The sequence below is a fragment of the Giraffa tippelskirchi genome, chromosome 2 (assembly GCF_054371585.1).
Source record: "Giraffa tippelskirchi isolate mGirTip1 chromosome 2, T2T-mGirTip1v1.2.pri, whole genome shotgun sequence".
Lineage (NCBI taxonomy): Eukaryota > Metazoa > Chordata > Mammalia > Artiodactyla > Giraffidae > Giraffa > Giraffa tippelskirchi.
Window position 1 is genome coordinate 73,581,241 of NC_137276.1, and position 20,862 is coordinate 73,602,102.

Below are 20,862 nucleotides of genomic sequence, written 5' to 3' on the forward strand. Positions count from 1 at the left end.
AGACCATCTGACCTGTCTCTTGAAAAACCTGTATGCAGGTCAGGAAGCAACAGTTAGAACTGGACATGGAACAACAGACTGGTTCCAAATAGGAAAAGGAGTCCGTCAAGGCTGTATATTGTCACCCTGCTTATTTAACTTATATGCAGAGTACATCATGAGAAACGCTGGGCTGGAAGAAACACAAGCTGGAATCAAGATTGCCGGAAGAAATATCAATAACCTCAGATATGCGGATGACACCACCCTTATGGCAGAGAGTGAAGAAGAACTAAAGAGCCTCTTGATGAAGGTGAAGGAGGAGAGTGAAAAAGTTGGCTTAAAGCTCAACGTTCAGAAAACTAAGACCATGGCATCTGGTCCCATCACTCCATGGGAAATAGATGGGGAAACAGGGGAAAAAGTGTCAGACTTTATTTTTGGGGGCTCCAGAATCACTGCTGATGGTGACTGCAGCCATGAAATTAAAAGACGCTTACTCCTTGGAAGGAAGGTTATGGCCAACCTAGATAGCATATTTAAAAGCAGAGACATTACTTTGCCAACAAAAGTCTGTCTAGTAAAGGCTATGGTTTTTCCAGTGGTCATGTATGGATGTGAGAGTTGGACGGTGAAGAAAGCTGAGCGCCGAAGAATTGATGCTTTTGAACTGTGGTGTTGGAGAAGACTCTTGAGAGTCCCTTGGACTGCAAGGAGATCCAGTCAATCCATCCTAAAAGAGATCAATCCTGGGTGTTCATTGTAAGGTCTGATGTTGAAGCTGAAACTCCAATACTTTGGCCACCTCATGCGAAGGGTTGACTCATTGGAAAAGACCCTAATGCTGGGTAGGATTGGGGGTGGGAGGAGAAGGGGACGACAGAGGATGAGATGGTTGGGTGGCATCACCAACTCGATGAACATGGGTTTGGGTAAACTCCGGGAGTTGGTGATGGACAGCGAGGCCTAGCGTGCTGTAGTTCATGGGGTCGCAGAGAGTCGGACACGACTGAGCGACTGAACTGAACTGAAAATCACTGCAGATGGTGATTGCAGCCATGAAATTAAAAGATGCTTACTCTTCGGAAGGAAAGTTATGACCAACCTAGACAGCATATCAAAAAGCAGAGACATTACTTTGTCAACAAAGGTCTGTCTAGTCAAGGCTATGGTTTTTCCAGTAGTCATGTATGGATGTGAGAGTTGGAGTATAAAGAAAGCTGAGCACCGCAGAATTGATGCTTTTGAACTGTGGTGTTGGAAAAGACTCTTGAGAGTCCCTTGGACTGCAAGGAGATCCAACCAGTCCATCCTAAAGGGAATCAGTCCTGGTTGTTCATCGGAAGGACTGATGTTGAAGCTGAAACTCCAATACTTTGGCCACTTGATGTGAAGAGCTGACTCATTTGAAAAGACCCTGATGCTGGGAAAGATTGAGGGCAGGAGGAGAAGGGGACGACAGAGGATGAGATGGTTGGATGGCATCACCGACTCAATGGACATGGGCTTGGGTGGACTCCGGGAGTTGGTGATGGACAGGGAGCCTGGCGTGCTGTGGTTCATGGGGTTGCAAAGTGTCAGACACGACTGAGCGATTGAACTGAACTGAACATAAGTAAATGATTCAAAAAGTGACCAAAGCAGGTTGTTTATTTTATATACCTTTTTGGACAAAGAAGAAATTATTTGTGAAGATTTGACAAAGGGATTTGAGCTTAGAGTAGCAAATTAATGAAGAAGTAATGAAGTTTGCGTATACAGCTTCTCTGCCCCAAACTATGTGTTTCTGGCAATAAGGATGCCTCCCATCCTCCGGCACAGGAAGATCTTCCCATAGGAACTTTGTTTCCTGCTTTCAGGGGAACAAAGGGTTAGGGTGTTCTTGCATGAACTATTTCTAAGGTAACTTTAATTCAAAATAGTATGCCACTTTGGCATATTTCGGGGTGGCCTCCCCCAATTCCCATCGGTTAATTGTTTATGGTATTATTGAACTTTTTCTCATTTTTTGCTGTAACTGAAAGTTGGATCTTAATCACGCTCTGATTAAACATATTTTGCAATAATTTTTCTAAGTGAACTTGGGTCCTGTATATTCTGTCAGTGTGTTACAATATGATACTTGTTTTTACTGTTTTAAATAATGCTAAGTTTGATCCCTTGGTTTAAATAGCAGTTGCCACATTTCTCCTCTGTGATACTATAATAGTTTTCACTTCATCATTCATAAGTAATCTTTGGGCTGTTACATTGCATGTGGGAGAATATTCTGTTAGCCAGCAAGCTTTCACTTAATGATCGTATCCATTTATGCTGCTGCTGCTGCTGCTAAGCCGCTTCAGTTGTGTCCGACTCTGTGCGTGAGACCCCATAGATGGCAGCCCACCAGGCTCCGCCGGGATTCTCCAGGCAAGAATACTGGAGTGGGTTGCCATTTCCTTCTCCAGTGCATGAAAGGGAAAAGTGAAAGTGAAGTTGCTCAGTCGTGTCTGACTCTTAGCGACCCCATGGACTGTAGCCTACCAGGCTCCTCTGTCCATGGGATTTTCCAGGCAAGAGTACTGGAGTGGGGTGCCATTGCCTTCTCCAATCCATTTATGATCTTTGCCTAAATTATTAGGGCTTTACAAGACAGTCATTATCTATTAACAATACTCTATTTTCCTATAACTTTTGGCTAATATTCTTTTGTAAGGAAGAGCATTCCTCTTTTCTCTGTCTCCATAGATGTTTGGGGTTTTTTATCCAATGTGTTCTTATCATTTATATTCATTAACCCTTTTGATAGATTAAATTGTCCCAATTTTGTTCAATGGAAGGTTCTTTAAACTGGCTTCTTTTTTCTTTTGACTTGTCTCTCTATTAGTCATTAGGAACTTTCTTACTTTCTGGCACAAAAGGATGACCCAGGTTTGCCTTGTATTTTCTGTGCATTAGACCTAGAGTCAACCGTTTCTTTAATGAGTCCTGATCTGCTTTAAGGGTCAATGGTAATTTGAAACCAAGATATGAGCATTAGGTATGCTCATTTTTATTGGGGATTGCTAATTTTAGGCCTTGAAAACGGTGTAACTATGGGAAAGACTTAAAAAAATGGTGAGTTTATATTGATATTCATAAGTTTTTTTAATTACTTTGTATTTATATCTCTTTTTCTTATACTAAATATCTTAATTCCTAAGAAACAGCAATATATTTCCTTATTTGATTTGTATATATATTTGTTTTATACTATGATTATATAAAATAGTTTCATAATTATAATACCAACATGATTGCTGATATAAATCCATCTGGGCAAGTTCAAGATGTCCTTACAGTTCTTTTCTGACCTACAGAAATTATTAAAACTTTACAGTGTACATAAAAGTTGAAAGAATTATACTGTGAAGACTGATATATCTACAACCTAGAGTCTACAATTAATATTTTACTATATTTTCTTTGTCTTGTATCTTTCTATTCATCCATCAGTTCAGATTATTTTTTATGATGAAAGTTCTTTTTTTGTATGTGTTTGTGTGTGTATATATACAAGTATATATACATTCTTGTGGATAAAAGGTTAAAAGTTTAAAAGTTATTTAAAATAATCTCTCTCTCTGCATTTTATGTTATCAGTTTCATAAACAGTCATTCATTACTTGCGTCAGTTTGGGGTTGCCTTTTTTCTGTTTTTGAATAAACTATGCTTTCTGTATATGCTTTGTTTGTTTTTCCTCAATGCTGAATTAGTAGTAACTGCCTCTAGTCCCACTTCAAGAGGCAACCACTGTTCTTTTTCTTTTTATCACCATAGATTTTGCCTATTCTAGAACTTAATATAAATGGAATTTGTCCAGTGTGTACCCTGTTCTTTTCATCAGCATAATATTTTTGAGATTCTCCAGTAACTAGCATATATCAGTGAGATTCTTCAGTAACTAGCATATATTTTTCCTTTTTATTGATAAGTATTTTTCTGTGTGAATATACCATGGTGCCACTTCCTTCTTCTGGGGTTGACTTTTGTCCAATTTATTCCTAGTATAGGTTGCTTGCCAGTCCCTTCAGGTAGTTTTTTTTTTTTTTTTTAATAGTTTTTCCATATTTTAAATTGTTTTCTCTGGGAGACTTGCTCAGATATGAGTTACCCTTAACATTGCATCTTGATCAGATACATTTTTATTTTTTCCTACTTTACAAAATGTTTTGAAATTTTTTCTCTGACTTCATGTGGTCAGGTTTCATGACTGTCTTACAGATTTTTGAAGTTAAATTTCTTTTAATCAAAGTACGAAGTTCAGGCTGGAAGTTTAATGGTTCTGTGAAGATCTACAAGACCTTCTAGAACTAACACCCCAAAAAGATGTCCTTTTCATTATAGGGGACTGGAATGCAAAAGTAGGAAGTCAAGAAACACCTGGAGTAACAGGCAAATTTGGCCTTGGAGTACAGAATGAAGCAGGGCAAAGGCTAATAGAGTTTTGCCAAAAGAATGCACTGGCCATAGCAAGCACCCTCTTCCAACAACACAAGAGAAGACTCTACACATGGATATCACCAGATGGTCAATACCGATATCACTGATTATATTCTTTGCAGCTAAAGTTGGAGAAGCTCTATACAGTCCGCAAAAACAAGACCGGGAGCTGACTGTGGCTCACATCATGAGCTCCTTATTGCCAAATTCAGATTTAAATTGAAGAAAGTGGGGAAAACCACTAGACCATTCAGGCACGATCTAAATCAAATCCCTTATGATTATACACTGGAAGTGAGAAATAGATTCAAGGGATTAGATCCGATAGACAGAGTGCCTGGTGAATTATGGATGGAGCTTTGTGACATTGTACAGGAGACAAGGGTCAAAACCATCCCCAAGAAAAAGAAAAGCAAAAAAGCAAAATGATTGTCTGAGGAGGCCTTACAAATAGCTGTGAAAAGAAGAGAAACCAAAAGCAAAGGAGAAAAGGAAAGATATTCCCATTTGAATGCAGAGTTCCAAAGAATAGCAAGGAGAGATAAGAAAGTGTTCCTCATGATCAATGCAAAGAAATAGAGGAAAACAATAGAATGGGAAAGACTAGAGATCTCTTCAAGAAAATTAGAGATACCAAGAAACATTTCATGCAAAGATGGGCTCGATAAAAGACAGAAATGGTATGGACCTAACAGAAGCAGAAGATATTAAGAAGAGTTAGCAAGAATACACAGAAGAACTGTACAAAAAAGATCTTCATGACCCAGATAATCATGATGGTGTGATCACTCACCTAGAGCCAGACATCCTGGAGTGTGAAGTCAAGTGGGTCTTAGGAAGCATCACTATGAACAAAGCTAGTGGAGGTGATGGGATTCCAGTTGAGCTATTTCAAATCCTAAAAGATGGTGGTGTTAAAGTGCTGCACTCAATATGCCAGCAAATTTGGAAAGCTCAGCAATGGCCACGGGTGGAAAATGTCAGTTTTCATTCCAATCCCAAAGAAAGGCAATGCCAAAGAATGCTCAAACTATCACACAGTTGCACTCATCTCACATGCTAGTAAAGTAATGCTCAAAATTCTCCAAGCCAGGCTTCAAAAATACAATACTTCAACAATACTTCTGAGAACTTCCAGATGTTCATGCTGTTTTTAGAAAAGGCAGAGGAACCAGAGATCAAATTGCCAACATCCACTGGATCATCGAAAAAGCAAGAGAGTTCCATAAATCATCTGCTGCTGCTGCTGCTGCTGCTGCTAAGTCGCCTCAGTCGTGTCCGACTCTGTGCGACCCCATAGACGGCAGCCCACCAGGCTCCCCCGTCCCTGGGATTCTCCAGGCAAGAATACTGGAGTGGGTTGCCATTTCCTTCTCCAATGTATGAAAGTGAAAAGTGAAAGTGAAGTTGCTCAGTCGTGTCTGACCCTTAGCGACCCCATGGACTGCAGCCTACCAGGCTCCTCCGTCCATGGGATTTTCCAGGCAAGAGTACTGGAGTGGGTTGCCATTGCCTTCTCCGATAAATCATCTATTTCTGCTTTATTGACTGTGCCAAAGCCTTTGACTATGTGGATCACAACGAACCGTGGAAAATTCTTCAAGAGTAGGCAATGCCATACCACCTGACCTGCCTCTTGAGAAATCTGTATGCAGGTCAGAAAGCAACAGTTAGAACTGGACATAGAACAAGAGACTGGTTCTAAATAGGAAAAGGAGTACGTCAAAGTTGTATATTGTCACCCTGTTTATTTAACTTATGTGCATAGTACATCTTGAGAAACGCTGGGCTGGAGGAAGCACAGACTGGAATCAAGATTGCTGGGAGAAATATCAGTAACCTCAGATATGCAGATGATACCACTCCTATGGCAGAAAGTGAAGAAGAACTAAAGAGCCTCTTGATAAAAGTGAAAGAGGAGAGTGAAAAAGTTGGCTTAAAGCTCAACATTCAGAAAACTAAGATCATGGCATCTGGTCCCATCACTTCATGGCAAATAGATGGGGAAACAATGGCAACAGTGACAGACTTCATTTTCTTGGGTTCCAAAATCACTGCAGATGGTCATTGCAGCCATGAAATTAAATTGTTCTTGCTCCGTGGAAGAAAAGCTATGACCAACCTAGACAGCATATTAAAAAACAGAGACATTACTTTGCCAACAAAGGTCCGTCTAGTCAAAGCTATGGTTTTTTCCAGTAGTCTTGTATGGATGTGAGAGTTGGACTATAAAAGAAAGCTGAGCGCTGAAGAATTGATAGTTTTGAACTGTGGTGTTGGAGAGGACTCTTGAGAGTCCCTTGAACTGCAAGGAGATCCAACCAGTCCATCCTAAAGGGAATCAGTCCTGAATATTCTTTGGAAGGACTGATGCTGAAGTGAAACTCCAAAACTTTGGCCACCTGATGGGAAGAACTGACTCATTGGAAAAGACTCTGATGCTGGGAAAGATTGAAGGCAGGAGCAGAAGGGGACGACAGAGGATGAGATGGTTGGATGGCATCACTGACTCAATGGACATGAGTTTGGGTAAACTCCGGGAATTGGTGATGGACATGGAGGCCTGGCATGCTCCAGTCCCTGGGGTCACAAAGAGTTGGACACAACTGAGCGACTGAACTGAACAAAGTTCAATATCAGTGTATACTTACATATATGCAATGGGGCATCTCTGGTAGCTCAGCTGGTAAAGAATCTGCCTACAATGCAGGAGACCCTGGTTCGATTTCTGGGTCAGGAAGATCTGCTGGAGAAGGTATAGGCTACCCATCTAGTATTCTTGGGCTTCCCTGGTGTCACAGACAGTAAAGAATCTGCCTGTGATGCAAGAGACCTGGGTTCAATCTCTGGGTTGGGAAGATCCCCAGAAGGGAGGAAATGGCTACCTACTCTAGTGTTCTGGCCTGAAGAATTCCATGGACTGTATATAGTCCATGGGGTTGCAAAGAGTCAGATGACTGAGTGACTTTCACTTCACTTTTTCATATATGTGCGAAAGATCTGTGTTATTGGTTACATTTTTAAGATCTTCTATTGCCTTGCTTATTTTTTGACCACTTGAACTATTTTTGGCCGAAAGAGGTTAAGATTTTTGTTATTAAGATTTTGCTATCTTACCCTTCTATATCCTATACTTTCTGTTTTATGAAACATTTGGTACTTTACTACTTGTATGTATTCATTGCCAATTGCATCCTTTAGCATTATAAAGTCTCCTTTTGTTGTTGTCCTGTAAAGCTTTTGGATCTGAGTTCTACAATTTCCTGATAACAAGATCATATCCTGTGATTTCATATTGTTTGCATTTGTTTTGTATATCTTTGTCCATCTCTAATTAGCCTTTATGAATTGTTTGTTTAAAGTGCGTTTCTTGTATTCATCCCAGAGTTGAGTTTTACATTATGAGCCTATCTGAAAATACTTTTACTAGGGAAATTAGGGCTTCCCTGGTGGCTCAGATGGTAAAGAATCCTCCTGCAATGTGGGAGAACTGGTTTTGATTTTATGTATGTATGTATATATATGTGTGTCTATATATATATAACTGATATACTTGGTTTCAGTTTTGTCATATTCTTATATGTTAACTTATGTGTATTACAGGTATAGCTTGTCTTTTATATGTGGCCTGTTTTCCTTATTCTTTTTTTAATTTAAGATTATTTGTCATAGTAGTACTGGAACTTTAATGTTTAAAACATATATATTGTTAGCTTTATAATAACCTTAATTCTTTTCTTCTTAGGCTTCTCCTATTTTGTTTTTCTGCTTTATATGATATCATTTTGTTTCTACTTACAATTTTCTGTGTGAAAATTAGTGAACTTATTCTATTTTCCCATTTCTTCCTTTTCTACCATTCTATCTTCTTTTTTTAGAGTTGTATTTCTGTTTTGCTAAGTAGATAGTGTTTACATACCAATCCTGTACTTGAATCTCCACCTTTATTTTAGTCTTTGATCTGCAGTTAAATAAATATAATGTTTGCTACATGTCTTTTTGTTATGCTTTCTAAAATCATCTGTTGTTTAGAGGAAGTGCATGAGCTAGTGGATTCCTTAAAGTGAATACAGTTTTCTTCACATTCTTGTATCTTTAAAGTGCTTTTCTTTAGTGTTGGTACCTAAAGTGCAGCTTGATTGGATACAAAATCCTTGGCCAACACTTTCTTTCGCTGAGATTCTCTGAATACCTTGCTCCATTGTTGTATTGTTATCAATAAATCTAACGTCTAATTTTTTTCCTTTTTTAAAAAGACCAGGTCGTTTATCTGGTATATGACTAAGGCTGAGCATTTTGGCTCATTTAGTGCCTTTGAAATATTGGCTCAGATGGTAAAGAATCTGCCTGCCATAGAGGAGACTCAGGTTCAATCACTGGGTTGGAAAGGTCCCCTGTAGAAGGGAATGGCAACTCACTCCAGTATTCTTGCCTGGAGAATTCCGTGGACAGAGGAGCCTGGCATGCTACAGTCCATGGGGTTTCAAAGACTTGGACACGACTGAGTGACTTAAAAAAAAGTGTATTAATAGATTCAGTTCTTTTATTTTCAGAAAGTTTTCCTGGAGTTAAAGCCTTGAGGGGTGGGGGTGGGGACATTACCTCTATCCTATCTTGTTATTTTATTTTTCTTATTTAAGGACTCCAGTTGCATATAAATTGGATCTTCTTTGCCTGTCTTTTATGTCTGTCACTTTCTCTTTGATGTTTTTAAACTCTTAATTTTTTTTTTTTGTTGTTCTGATCCACTATATCCCTTTTTGCAGCGTTTACCTGCTGTTTATCCTTTACTAGTGTGGGGTGTTAGATTTCAGATTCTTGGTTTCTCTCCTATTTGCAGTAGCTTTTTAAGCTACACTTAATTCATTTTGGAGTATCATGTTACTTTTTTTGTTGTTGTTATTCTTTGTTTTTTGGAGAGTGGTTGGTGGGATATTACCAGCTGAAGCATTGGGATTCTTTCATTTTATAGTAACTTTCTGTGGGTATTTGAGTCCTTTGTTTTGGCTGTTCCTAATGAAATATGCAGGATGTAGGATTTTTCTGGGTCAAGTGGTGGTGGTGGAGGGGAGTGGGTAAAAGGAATTACTTGGTTTCTTAGTTCAAAAATGTTTTCTATTATTGGATGGATGGATAGTAGTTTCTTTAATAAATGGTTCCTTTAGAGATTTTGGTTGGTTGATTTTCTGATAGTTTGATGATATTTTATATCTAAGGGGTTTTAATTTCAGTTCCTTTCTCCTCCTCCTCTTCTTTCTCCCCCCTCCCCTTTCTCTACTTTGTCCTGCTCCCTCTCCTCTCCTCTTACTTGTCTTCTTCCTTCCTTCTTTTTCTCATGGCCAAACCTTCAAAGGATACCTCCGCTATTGTGTGTGTCTCTTCTCCACAAGACTAACAACTTCTGAACCTCAATTCTTTCGGAGCCCCTACCAGGGCTGTGGTAGCCACCAGATTTTGTATCCATCTTCTAGAGGAGAGAATTAAATAACTTGATCTTATTTTGTGTTCTGCAATTGGTTTTCAGTCACTCAGTCATGTCCAACACTTTGTGACCCCATGGACTGCAGCATGCCAGACTTCCCTGTCCTTCAGCATCTCCCAACTTGCTCAGACTTATGTTCATTGAGTCTGTGATGCTATCCAACCATCTCATCCTCTGTTGTCCCCTTCTCCTCCTGCCTTCAATCTTTCCCAGGATCAGGTCTTTTCCAATGATTCAGCTCTTTGCATCCTGTGGCCAAGTGTTTTGCAGTACCTGACTATTTGGGTAAGGCCTCCAGGAGCTGGCTCCGTTGTTTTCAGTTGTTAATTTCCTCTTTTACATGTAAATTGAAGTCTGTTTTCTAGTTATGCTGTTGGTTTGGGCCATAGATGATTTTATTTGCTTTCCTCCTTGATGTGAAACTTTTCATAGGATTCTCGAAAAGATTCCAATTTAGGTGACTATCATTATCTTATAGAAACTGGGAAGTCATACTCCGATCACTTTAACAAATGATTTAGTGCCTCTTCCATGTAAGCTTCAAATTAATACTAAAGCCACAAATACTTGCAAAATAATCCTAGTTTTTGTGTACCTTTCTAAGAATGATAACACAAATACTAGAGCTTCCCTGGTGGTTCAGATGGTTAAGAATCTGCCTGCAGTGCAGGAGACCTGGGTTCAATCCCTGGGTTGGAAAAATCCCGTGGAGAAGGGAATGGCTACCCATTCCAGTATTCTGGCCTGGAGAATTCCATGGATAGAGGAGCCTGGCAGGCTACAGTCCATGGGGTCGCATAGTTGGACATGACTGCGCAACTAACACTAAAAATGATACAGAATACATTTAAAATATTATTTTATTCAGTAGCTATTAGATAAATACTTCCCACCATTTACACATGAGGATGCTGAGTCTGAGAGGTTAACAGCAACTTACTAACTAGTTATTAACGGGTAAGAGTCACACCTGTATAGGACTTGCTCCACCAAAATGACCATATCCTATTTTCCTTCATTTGATATTCACTAAACATTTATTGAGTTCTTAGACTGTACTGAGTTATATATTAGGCACTGGTGATTGAGCACTGAACAAAATAGGCCAAAATACCCCTATTCTTTTTTTTTTTTTTTAATAATTTTATTTATTTATTTTTGGCTGTGCTGGCTCATCATTGCTGCATGAGCTTTTCTCTAGTTGCCATGAATGGGGGCTATACTTTGTTGAGGTGCGTGGACTTCTCATTGCGCTGTCTTCTCTTGTTGTGGAGCATGCACGTGGCTCCTGGGCTTTGGAGCACAGACTTAATAGTTGTGGTTCATGAGCTTAGTTGCTCCACGGCATGTGGGATCTTCCTGGATCAGGGATCGAACCTATGTCTACTGCATTGGCAGGTGGATTCTTTACCAGTGAGCTGCCAGGGAAGCCCCCAAAATTCCTATTCTTACAGAATTTACATTTTAGCAATAATGTTCTCTCCTGGCCCAACCCACTATCTTCTTGAAACTTTATTTGACTTTGTGAAAGTAATACTAGTCAAAGATATTTATAGGACCTAATTATATGTATCATTCAACAGGATTGTGATTTTAATAATGCCACGAAGCTAAATAGTTTCTTACATTCCAATTGACTAGTTTAATTACTTATATACTATAACAAACAAAAATAAAAGCTAAAAGTGTAGATCGCCAGTGACAATTGTGTACTCCTGGTATTTCTGCAATACAATATGGTATATTAAAGACATTACTGGTTTTACTTTTTTAAACTTTATATTGCTTGGTGTCTGTTGAAAATAAGTTGTTATTTCAAGATTTAAAGTAGAAAACTCATCTTCCCAACTTAAGATACTTAGGAAAGTATTGATTTTATACCACATAGTTTTAGATGGCTTAAAATTCCATGTTAAGCATTTCTGAGTGTTTTAGTTTTCACTTATTTGCATGAGAGGTGAAGGATTTTTATAACCTGCTTTTAAATAATAGAATCCTATTTAGAATTCTTCTAGTGCTTTGTTAAGAAAATAATACTTTCATCATGTGTCATTTCTTAATGTATTTTGTTAACTCTGGAAGGCAGTGCTATTGTAAATTCCAATATGGAACAATATAAAATAAGATAATCTGTATTTACTCTGCTAATTTTAATACAGATTTTTGAGCAACAAAGTGGCTGATTGGCACCCTCTGTTGGTCATTTTATTTACCTACAGGAAGAAATATGTTAATGAAACAGTTAAAAATTTGTATTTTATATTTTTATTTCTGTCTTTTAAATTAGCTTTTACAAATCTTACCAAAATAATTCTCTAAACCAGGTTCATAAGAATAAGGTACACTGTTATATAGCTGTGCTTTTGATTGAGTGATTTTTATGGTTATTTGCTTTTTCTTCAGACTGGCTATTGTAGCATTTAGAATTGGCATTAACATTGCAGATTTTAGAGCAAGTATTTATTTAACTGTAGCAAACTATTAGCTACAGTAGCACATTGTTAAATAGACAATGTTTAACAATTTTGTTGTCAATTTGGATTAATTAGAAAAACATCACATTTTAGCACCCGAAAGAGCAGTTGAGTTATTTAAATTGAAAATAATTCAAGCTTCTGAAACATAAGGGTGGATTACTTCATCTCTTAATTTTTTAAAGGCAGACTTAATTATTCTGTAAGATTATGTGGTTAATTGGATTTATATTATAGTTTGATAATATCTGTGTATAATAAGTTTGTTGACTAGTCCTGAAAATGCCTATGCAAGTAATTTACAGTTATAGGGAAAAAAGCTATACCCTGCCAGGTGGTTGAATAACTTAGAGTGGGAAAACTTTTTTGGTAAATATTCAGTGAGTTTGCTTTTGGTGTTTCTGGTATTTTAGAATTTCACTTGTCTGCCAAAGCCTTAAGTTTAATCCAATTTAATAATGCCTAATGGATTTAAATTTTAGCATAATCTATGACCTATTCCATAATACTGAAATTACTCACTGTATTAGAACTTCCTTGTATTTTTTCACTGAAATAAAATATTTTGAAGAATTTATGCATTGCTCATATAGGAGATATTTTTAGAAATATTTACTTACAAATGCCAGCCAACTGTGTTTATACTGTATTTCTTGTACCAGTTTGAGGAAATTGAGATTTGTGTTTGATTTCTAGTCGGACTTTCAGTGTATAATTTCACAACATAGTAGACTATTCAGTTGAATTTTTCACTCTGATGACCTAATAAGCCATCTGGTATTTCCCAACATGACAAACTGAACTTGCCTATGAAATATTGAACTTGACTCTTTAAAATTTATGATTCAACAAAACATTATTTTGAAATAATGAGTACTTTTATTTTTCACTGAGTGAATTCCCTGTTTTAATTTAAATACCAGTGTAACCACAAAATTATTAGATAGTATCCTGAGAATTTATGGCTTTAAGTCTACTATATTACTTAAGTTATACCTAGTGCTTGATTCTATAAATTCTATATATATAAATGTCCCGTATAGGCTTACTGACCTTAAGTACCTCAGTAAATTATTTTTGTTCCTTTGGAATATATTTCACCTGTAATACTTATGGGCTTAATCCAATAAGAGAGTTAAAAAAAAAAGTAAGATGATATATTTTGTTTTGAAATTTGGTGCATGATGAATATTATGTGCAGTCTTTTTAGCAAGGCTACTGAAATGCATGTAAGATGTGTCATACTCTTCTGAAACTTAGATACACTTCACACTCCCACTCAATCTTTCTCCAAAAGCCCTTTTAGAATCAAAACAGTATTCAAATGAAGCTTCTATCTTATCACATACTTGAGGTACCTAATTAAATTAACTGGCAGTTAATTGACTAACCAAATTGAATAGAGACAAAAAAAAAAAAAGTGCACAGAATACTCCTGGATACATTGCTCTAGAAATGGAATGCTAATCTCTAAATGTAGGTTATTTATTAGGAAACAGGATATTGGAGAACTGTTTAGAGATGGGATTGATTTGGTCTAATGGAAATAACTATTTAGAAAAAAATTTTTATGATAGTAGTATAGTCTACATTCAAACCTGGAAGTGTCTTATATCCCAAGAATTTCCTTTGAGACATTTTCTATTGTCATGGTAATGTTTTCCTCTCCACATTTATTCTCTCTAGAGGGCCACTCCCTTCCTTTGCCACCTTAGTTAATTTATTGTTTTGATATATGCCTAGTGTTTAAAGCTTCAAGGAAATAAAATACAACATTACTGCACATGAATATGTAGCAGAGAGTAATTTTTTAAATGTTTGTTAGAGATTTTATAGGGATAATATACTCTTCAGAGGCAAGCTCATGGTTAGAAAGTTTATTTATTTTTTTCAGGTGACTATAATCTGGTAAGCTAGAAATGTAATTTATGAAATGATTACCCAAGATATACTTCCTAGGACTTGTGTAAATATGGCACATCTTGTTTATAAATGTAAGAGGTCACAAAAGACTTTCATTATAGAGTAAGCTAATATGCAATCACCAGGGAAAGTAAAGCTTATGTGAAAAAATCAAAGAGAGAATGGCTCTAATTTTTTTAAAGTCGCCTAGCTGTTGACTAAACATCACAAAGTTTGAGTCAAATAGTTTATATTAACTGGAAGTCATTGTTATTCCAGGATACGTGTTTGTTTTTAATATTTAGGCATTTGTGAAAGATTGTTAAAACAATTGCTTATTAGAGAAGATCTTTGTTTTTTCATTAGGTTTTTATTTTCTTTTGACAGTGAGGAGAATTTTGAAAGTAAAGAACGGACAGCTTGTAGAGGAAAGATTGCCATATCAGGTATGCTGTAATGGATCATTTTTATATTGCTGAGTAAATTCTATAAAGTAACTTCCTAGAGTTAGTGGTTTTTTTAAATTCCTTATGTCCATTTTCATTTTATTTTGCATACCTCTACCAGAATATTTGTTCTAAAACACCGTTTTCATCCTTATGCTCTACATTTGTGTAGAATTTTACAGTTTGAGAAAACTAATTCATGTGTATTGCATATATTAATGTAGTTTTCTCTTCAGTGCAACACTGTGAAATAGGCAGGGTAGTTCTCTTTTTCTACAGACCCAGAGGTTAAATGACTTCCTGTAAGTAGTTGAGCTGGGCTACAGACTCAAGTCTTTTGACTCTCCATTCCTTTTCTGCTCAGAAGTTTCAATACCGCTTTCTTCTAATGTTTGTCTACTCCAAAATTTCCATGAGGGTTGGAACCGTGTTTGCTTTGTTTGTCGTTATATACCCAGAAACTAATACAGTGCTCATTCGTAGTTATTATTCAGTGAATATTGATTGGATGGATGACTGCACTCTGTTGCCCATAGTATAGAGAGTAGGCTCTCCCCCACCAGAGTTTTCTATTCTGACCCAACCATTTTTCCCTGGACTGTATAGTCCATGGGGTTGCAAAGAGTTGGACACGACTGAGTGACTTTCACACTCACAACTATTTTTCTAGTCATATTGTCCACTATTCATAAGCTGTCTGTATTAGCCGTATGTTTTTCTCTGTGTTCTGTCAATGCACCCTATGCTCCTGACCCCCAGTTGACTCTTGAAATAACTATAGTATCTTCAGGATCTATTAGCTCATCTATAAAGCCTTCCCTGTTATCATTCCCCTGGAAATGATGTTTTCCTTCTCTGAATTCTTAATGCAGTTAGGAAACCCTTTACCACTAGATGGCACTTACGCTGTGTTGTCTCAGTTTCTCCAAAGTGTTTAAGGAAGCTAAAGACAATGGCTTGGAGATGCCACAGATTGGAGTGAATAAATACATGACTGACTCATGTGTATGCTAGTTAGATAATGTATCTCGTGTAATTATTAACTCACTGATACATTTTAGAAACAACAGACCTCCAGCAGTCCTTAAGTAATAACTAGGTTGTTTCATTGGCTGAAAGACTTGTTCTCTTAGCTCCAGGAAGCCTGCTGCTGCATTTCAGGCCATGTCACCCAAGGAACTGTTTTTAGAAATGTCTTCATGATAAACAAAAATTCTACTACAGGACGGGTAGACCTGAATTTTACATATGACATAATTGTCCTAAATCAGAGGAATTATTCTTAGCAGAAATTCTTCAGAAAGTAACTGAACTATATATAAAAATTTGTTACTTGCTGTATAGTTATTTATGTTTTCCTCTTTGCAGTTATTATATGAGTGGAATAAAACATGTTTTATATCTTATTTATGCTTCTGATGCCAAACATAGCACTTTTACATATTATATTGTTGTTAACTATGTTCAATAAATTTTAATGTGAAAAAACAAAATATTACAGATTTTTAAAGAGGATTCTAAAAGTACTTAAATATAATCCTTAAATACTTAATTCCTTGCTTATGCTATAGTGCCACTTGGTACACAAATGAGACGTGTTAAATTGTTATTGAAGACTGAATGCCATAATAGAGTTAGCCTCTATTGTCATTTCATAATAGCTTATTGACTACAGCAGTTCATGAAATTAGCATTAACTGTCCATTTAGAAAAGTGTTTAAAAGCATTTAAGAGAGAAAACTGTTTTCTTGACCACGAATACTTGAGTGTAGAAATTAATCTTATTTCATGTGTTCCTTTATTATAAATAATAATTTTAAATTAAGGAGCCAGAATTCTCAGAAAATGGGATACATACAAAATTTCTTCTCATCTTTGCTTAGGCTTAGTCATATCTTGTCTGTGTATTTGTAAAAGATAAAAACAAAGAACGTTAAAAATGAATTCACTTTTATAAATCCATTTTATTTTGATATGGGAATGAAAATATGACTTGTTTTGATCAAAATGAATATTTGCAGCAAAATTTATAGTGTTTCTGAGATTACATTGATTTCCAGAAGATACTTGGGTTTTCTGTTTCCAGCTTCACCACTCACTGGCCAGATCTTTAGGAAAGTTAAAAGAATAATTGAGGTTTATCCTGATTATTTCTGCTAAACATAAAAGAATTGCACATGGTAAATAAGAAGACTACTAATTCAATGACTAAAACCAAATCAGTTCACAAAAGTAACTTTGATTTCACTTTTGAAAATTACAGAACTTCTAGGACCTGATAGCATCAATTTAGCTATCCTAGTCAGTTTCAACAATAAAGTGTCAATTAAGACATTAAAAAAGAAGGTAAGAGTATTGTAAACTAAAACTGAGTCAATCATTTGCAAGAATGTGGAAGGAATTTCTACTTTTTGACACTGAGTTTAAAAATAATTATTAACGTATACATGTTTTTGCCATCTGAACAGTACATGACCACCTGGGAAATAGATAAGAAATGTCCACCTTCTCTTCTTGAGGATCTGACATAGCTAGGCATGCTGCTGTTGCTGCTGCTGCTAAGTCGCTTCAGTCTTGTCCGACTCTGTGCGACCCCATAGACAGCAGCCCACCAGGCTCCGCCGTCCTTGGGATTGTCCAGGCAAGAATACTGGAGTGGGTTGCCATTTCCTTCTCCAGTGCATGAAAGGGAAAAGTGGAAGTGAAGTCGCTCAGTCGTGTCCGACTCTTAGTGACCCCATGGACTGTAGCCTACCAGGCAACTCCGTCAATGGGATTTTCCAGGCAAGAGTACTGGAGTGGGGTGCCATTGCCTTCTCCATAGGTAGGCATGGGAAAGGGCAAACTGACCATTAGGCTGTGGTTGTATGGCAAAAGAAGCCAGGGTCCAATGTTCCTTCCAAGGTGATGTAAATAGTTAATACCACCCTAGAAGAAAAAGAACAACTATGAAAAAGAGCAATTGTGAAATGCAGTGAGTCATCAACTATGGTCAAGAAAGTAGGAAGCCCTTTGACAGGACATCAGTGAAATCATAGAAAACAATAAAGGCAATCCTATTAAAATCAAGAACAAAATAGCATCGTCTATTATTTCAATTTTACAACAGAGTTTTAGAAATTCTAGCTAAAATACTAAGAATGAAAGTTGAAACTACTGAAAAGATACAAATAAATTAAGTACTATTTGAAGATAATAGATTGCAGACCTAGAAAATAAAGGGAATTTACTGAGACATTTACAAAAAGTGGTAGTTGCTCTCAGAGTCAACAATAACTAGTTACAAAATATGATGGCAAAAATTATCTCCTTTACAATAAAATCAGCAAAAAACAAACAATAAATATCCCAAGAATAACCTTAATAAAGATGTAAGAATAATTGTATTATACTACTCTATGTAAATAGCATATTTGGAAAGTTAACAGTTCCCAAGTTACTTTGGGTAGTATGTGTGCTCAGTCACTCAGTTGTATCTGACTCTTTGCGACTCTTGACTGCAGCCTGCCAGGCTCCTCTGTCCATGGGATTCTCCAGGCAAGAATACTGGAGTGGATTGCCATGCCCTCCTCCAGGGGTCTTCCCAACTCAGTGATCGAACCCACGTCTCCTGCATTGGCAGGCGATTCTCTACGACTGAGCCACCTGGGAAAGCCCATTTTGGATAATAGAATTCTAATAAAACATTTTCGAGGGGGAATTCTGACACAGTATTTCTAAGATTTACTTAAAGAAATTAGCAAGTGAGAATAATACGTTTTCGGAAGAGTATATTTCTGATGGTGAATCACTGTAGATGGTGATTGCAGCCATGAAATTAAAAGATGCTTGTTCCTTGGAAGAAAAGCTTTGACAAACCTAGACAGAATATTAAAAAGCAGAGACATTACTTTGCCAACAAAGGTCTTTCTAGTCAAAGCTATGGTTTTTCTAGAAGTCATGTATGGATATGAGTGTTGGACTATAAAGAAAGCTGAGTGATGAAGAATTGATGCTTTTGAAAGGTGGCACTGGAGAAGACTTTTGAGAGTCCCTTGTACTGCAAGGAGATCAAACCAGTTAATCCTAAAGGAAATCAGTCCTGAATATTCATTGGAAGGACTGATGCTGAAGCTGAAACTCCAATACTTTGGCCACCTGATGCAAAGAGCTGACTCATTGGAAAAGACCCTGATGCTGGGAAAAGTTGAAGGCAGGAGGAGAACGGGACAACAGAGGACGAGATGATTGGATTGTATTACCGACTGAATGGACATGAATTTGAGCAAGCTTCAGGAGATGTGAAGGACAGGGAAGCCTGGTATGCTGCAGTCCATGGGGTCACAAAGAGTCAGACATTACTGAGTGACTGAACAACAACAACAAATTTCTGTCAGGAGCCACCTGAGAAGCTCATTTTGAATAATAGAATTCTAATAAAACATTTTGCAGGGGGAATTTTGACCCAGTATTTTTAAGATTTACTTAAAGAAATTAGGAGGTGAGAATAAGATGTTTTTTGAAGGATTTATTTCTGAACAGATGGTAAGATATATAAAATGTCAATAGTTATGATGGTGTGGTATTGATATCAAGATATTAATAGGAAGTAATTGATTAATGACTCAGATCTATAAAGCATTAGCCAAGGAAAAGACTCTCAAAATGGCATATGTGGTGAAGATGACACCATTCAATCAGTGAAGAAAAGACCTATTAGATACATAAGTGGAGCTGGAACAACTATTTTTATAAGAAGAATATTTATATTTTTACCTCATATATTCAGAAATCTCCATAGATTAAATAATTAATTTTTTAAACTAGGAGCCATAAATAATGTATATTTAAAAAGAAAAATGGGCCATGGATACAAACATATTCACTGAACTGGCCAATAAGTTTATTAACATTTTTCTTAATCAAGAAAATGCAAATGTAAACAGTTAATTCTGTCACTTAACTATTAAATTGTGTAAATATATATGTATATATTTTAACTGAAGTGTAGTTGATTTACAATGTTGTATTAGTGTCTAGCATATAGCAAAGTGATTCAGTTGTACATAGATGTGCATGTGTGTATGCTCAGTCATGTGTGACTCTTTACAACCCCATGGACTCTACCTCACCAGGCACATCTGTCCATGGGATTTCCAAGCAAGATTACTGGAGTGGGTTGTCATTTCCTACTCCAAGGGGTCTTCCCAACCCAGAATCAAACCTGCATCCCCTGCATTGGAAGTTAGATTCTTTACCACTGCGCAACCTAGAAAGCCAAGGTTCTATCTATAATTTCTTTTAATAAAATATATACAAGTGGGAAGGTATAATATTAAGTAGTACTCTATCATTCTGGAATTTTAAAATGACACATGCACACATTTTAATAAGTTACACATATTAAATAGATACAAACTGTAATTTCTAAAAATATTTTAAAAATTAACCTTATTGAAATTTTTGGTTTATAAAAAATAACCCTAAACACAGGGTATCAAGAAGTTTAAATAACTGTGTGTAAAGATGGGCTTAATAAAGGACAGAAATGATATGGACGTAATAGAAGCAGAAGATACTAAGAAGAGGTGGCAAGAATACACAAAGACCTATACAAAAAGATCTTCAAGACCCAGATAATCATGATGGTGTGATCACTCACCTAGAGCCAGATATCCTGGAGTGTGAAGTCAAGTGGCCTTAGGAAGCATCACTACGAACAAAGCTAGTGGAGGTGATGGAATCCAGTTGAGCTATTTCAGATCCTAAAAGATGATGCTGTGAAAGTGCCGCACTCAATATGCCAGCAAATTTGGAAAACTCAGAAGTGGCCACAGGACTGGAAGGTCAGTTTTCATTCCTATCCCAAAGAAAGGCAATGCCAAAGAATGCTCAAACTACCACACAATTGCATTCATCTCATAAGCTAGTAAAGTAATACTCAAAATTCTCCAAGCCAGGCTTCAACAATATGTGAACTGTGAACTTCCAGATGTTCAAGCTGGTTTTAGAAAAAGCAGAGGAACCAGATATCAAATTGCCAACATTCAGTGGATCATCGAAAAAGCAAGAGAGTTCCAGAAAACCATGTATTTCTGCTTTATTGACTATGCCAAAGCCTTTGACTGTGTGGATCAC

The 20,862-nt window shown here is 36.8% G+C and overlaps 1 protein-coding gene across 8 annotated transcripts in view; it reads left to right on the forward strand.

Annotated features, from left to right (window-relative positions):
- Positions 1–20,862, forward strand: part of RTKN2 (rhotekin 2) — a 255,209-nt gene that overhangs the window by 14,308 nt on the left and 220,039 nt on the right. For all 8 annotated transcript variants that reach the window (XR_014076534.1, XR_014076531.1, XR_014076535.1 and 5 more), the window contains exon 3: positions 14,687–14,745. Coding sequence is in view for 3 of the 8 variants with exons in the window: in XM_081568997.1 (XP_081425123.1) it covers positions 14,687–14,745 (59 nt within the window). In the remaining 5 variants the exon portion in view is untranslated. The remainder of the gene's footprint in view (positions 1–14,686; positions 14,746–20,862) is intronic.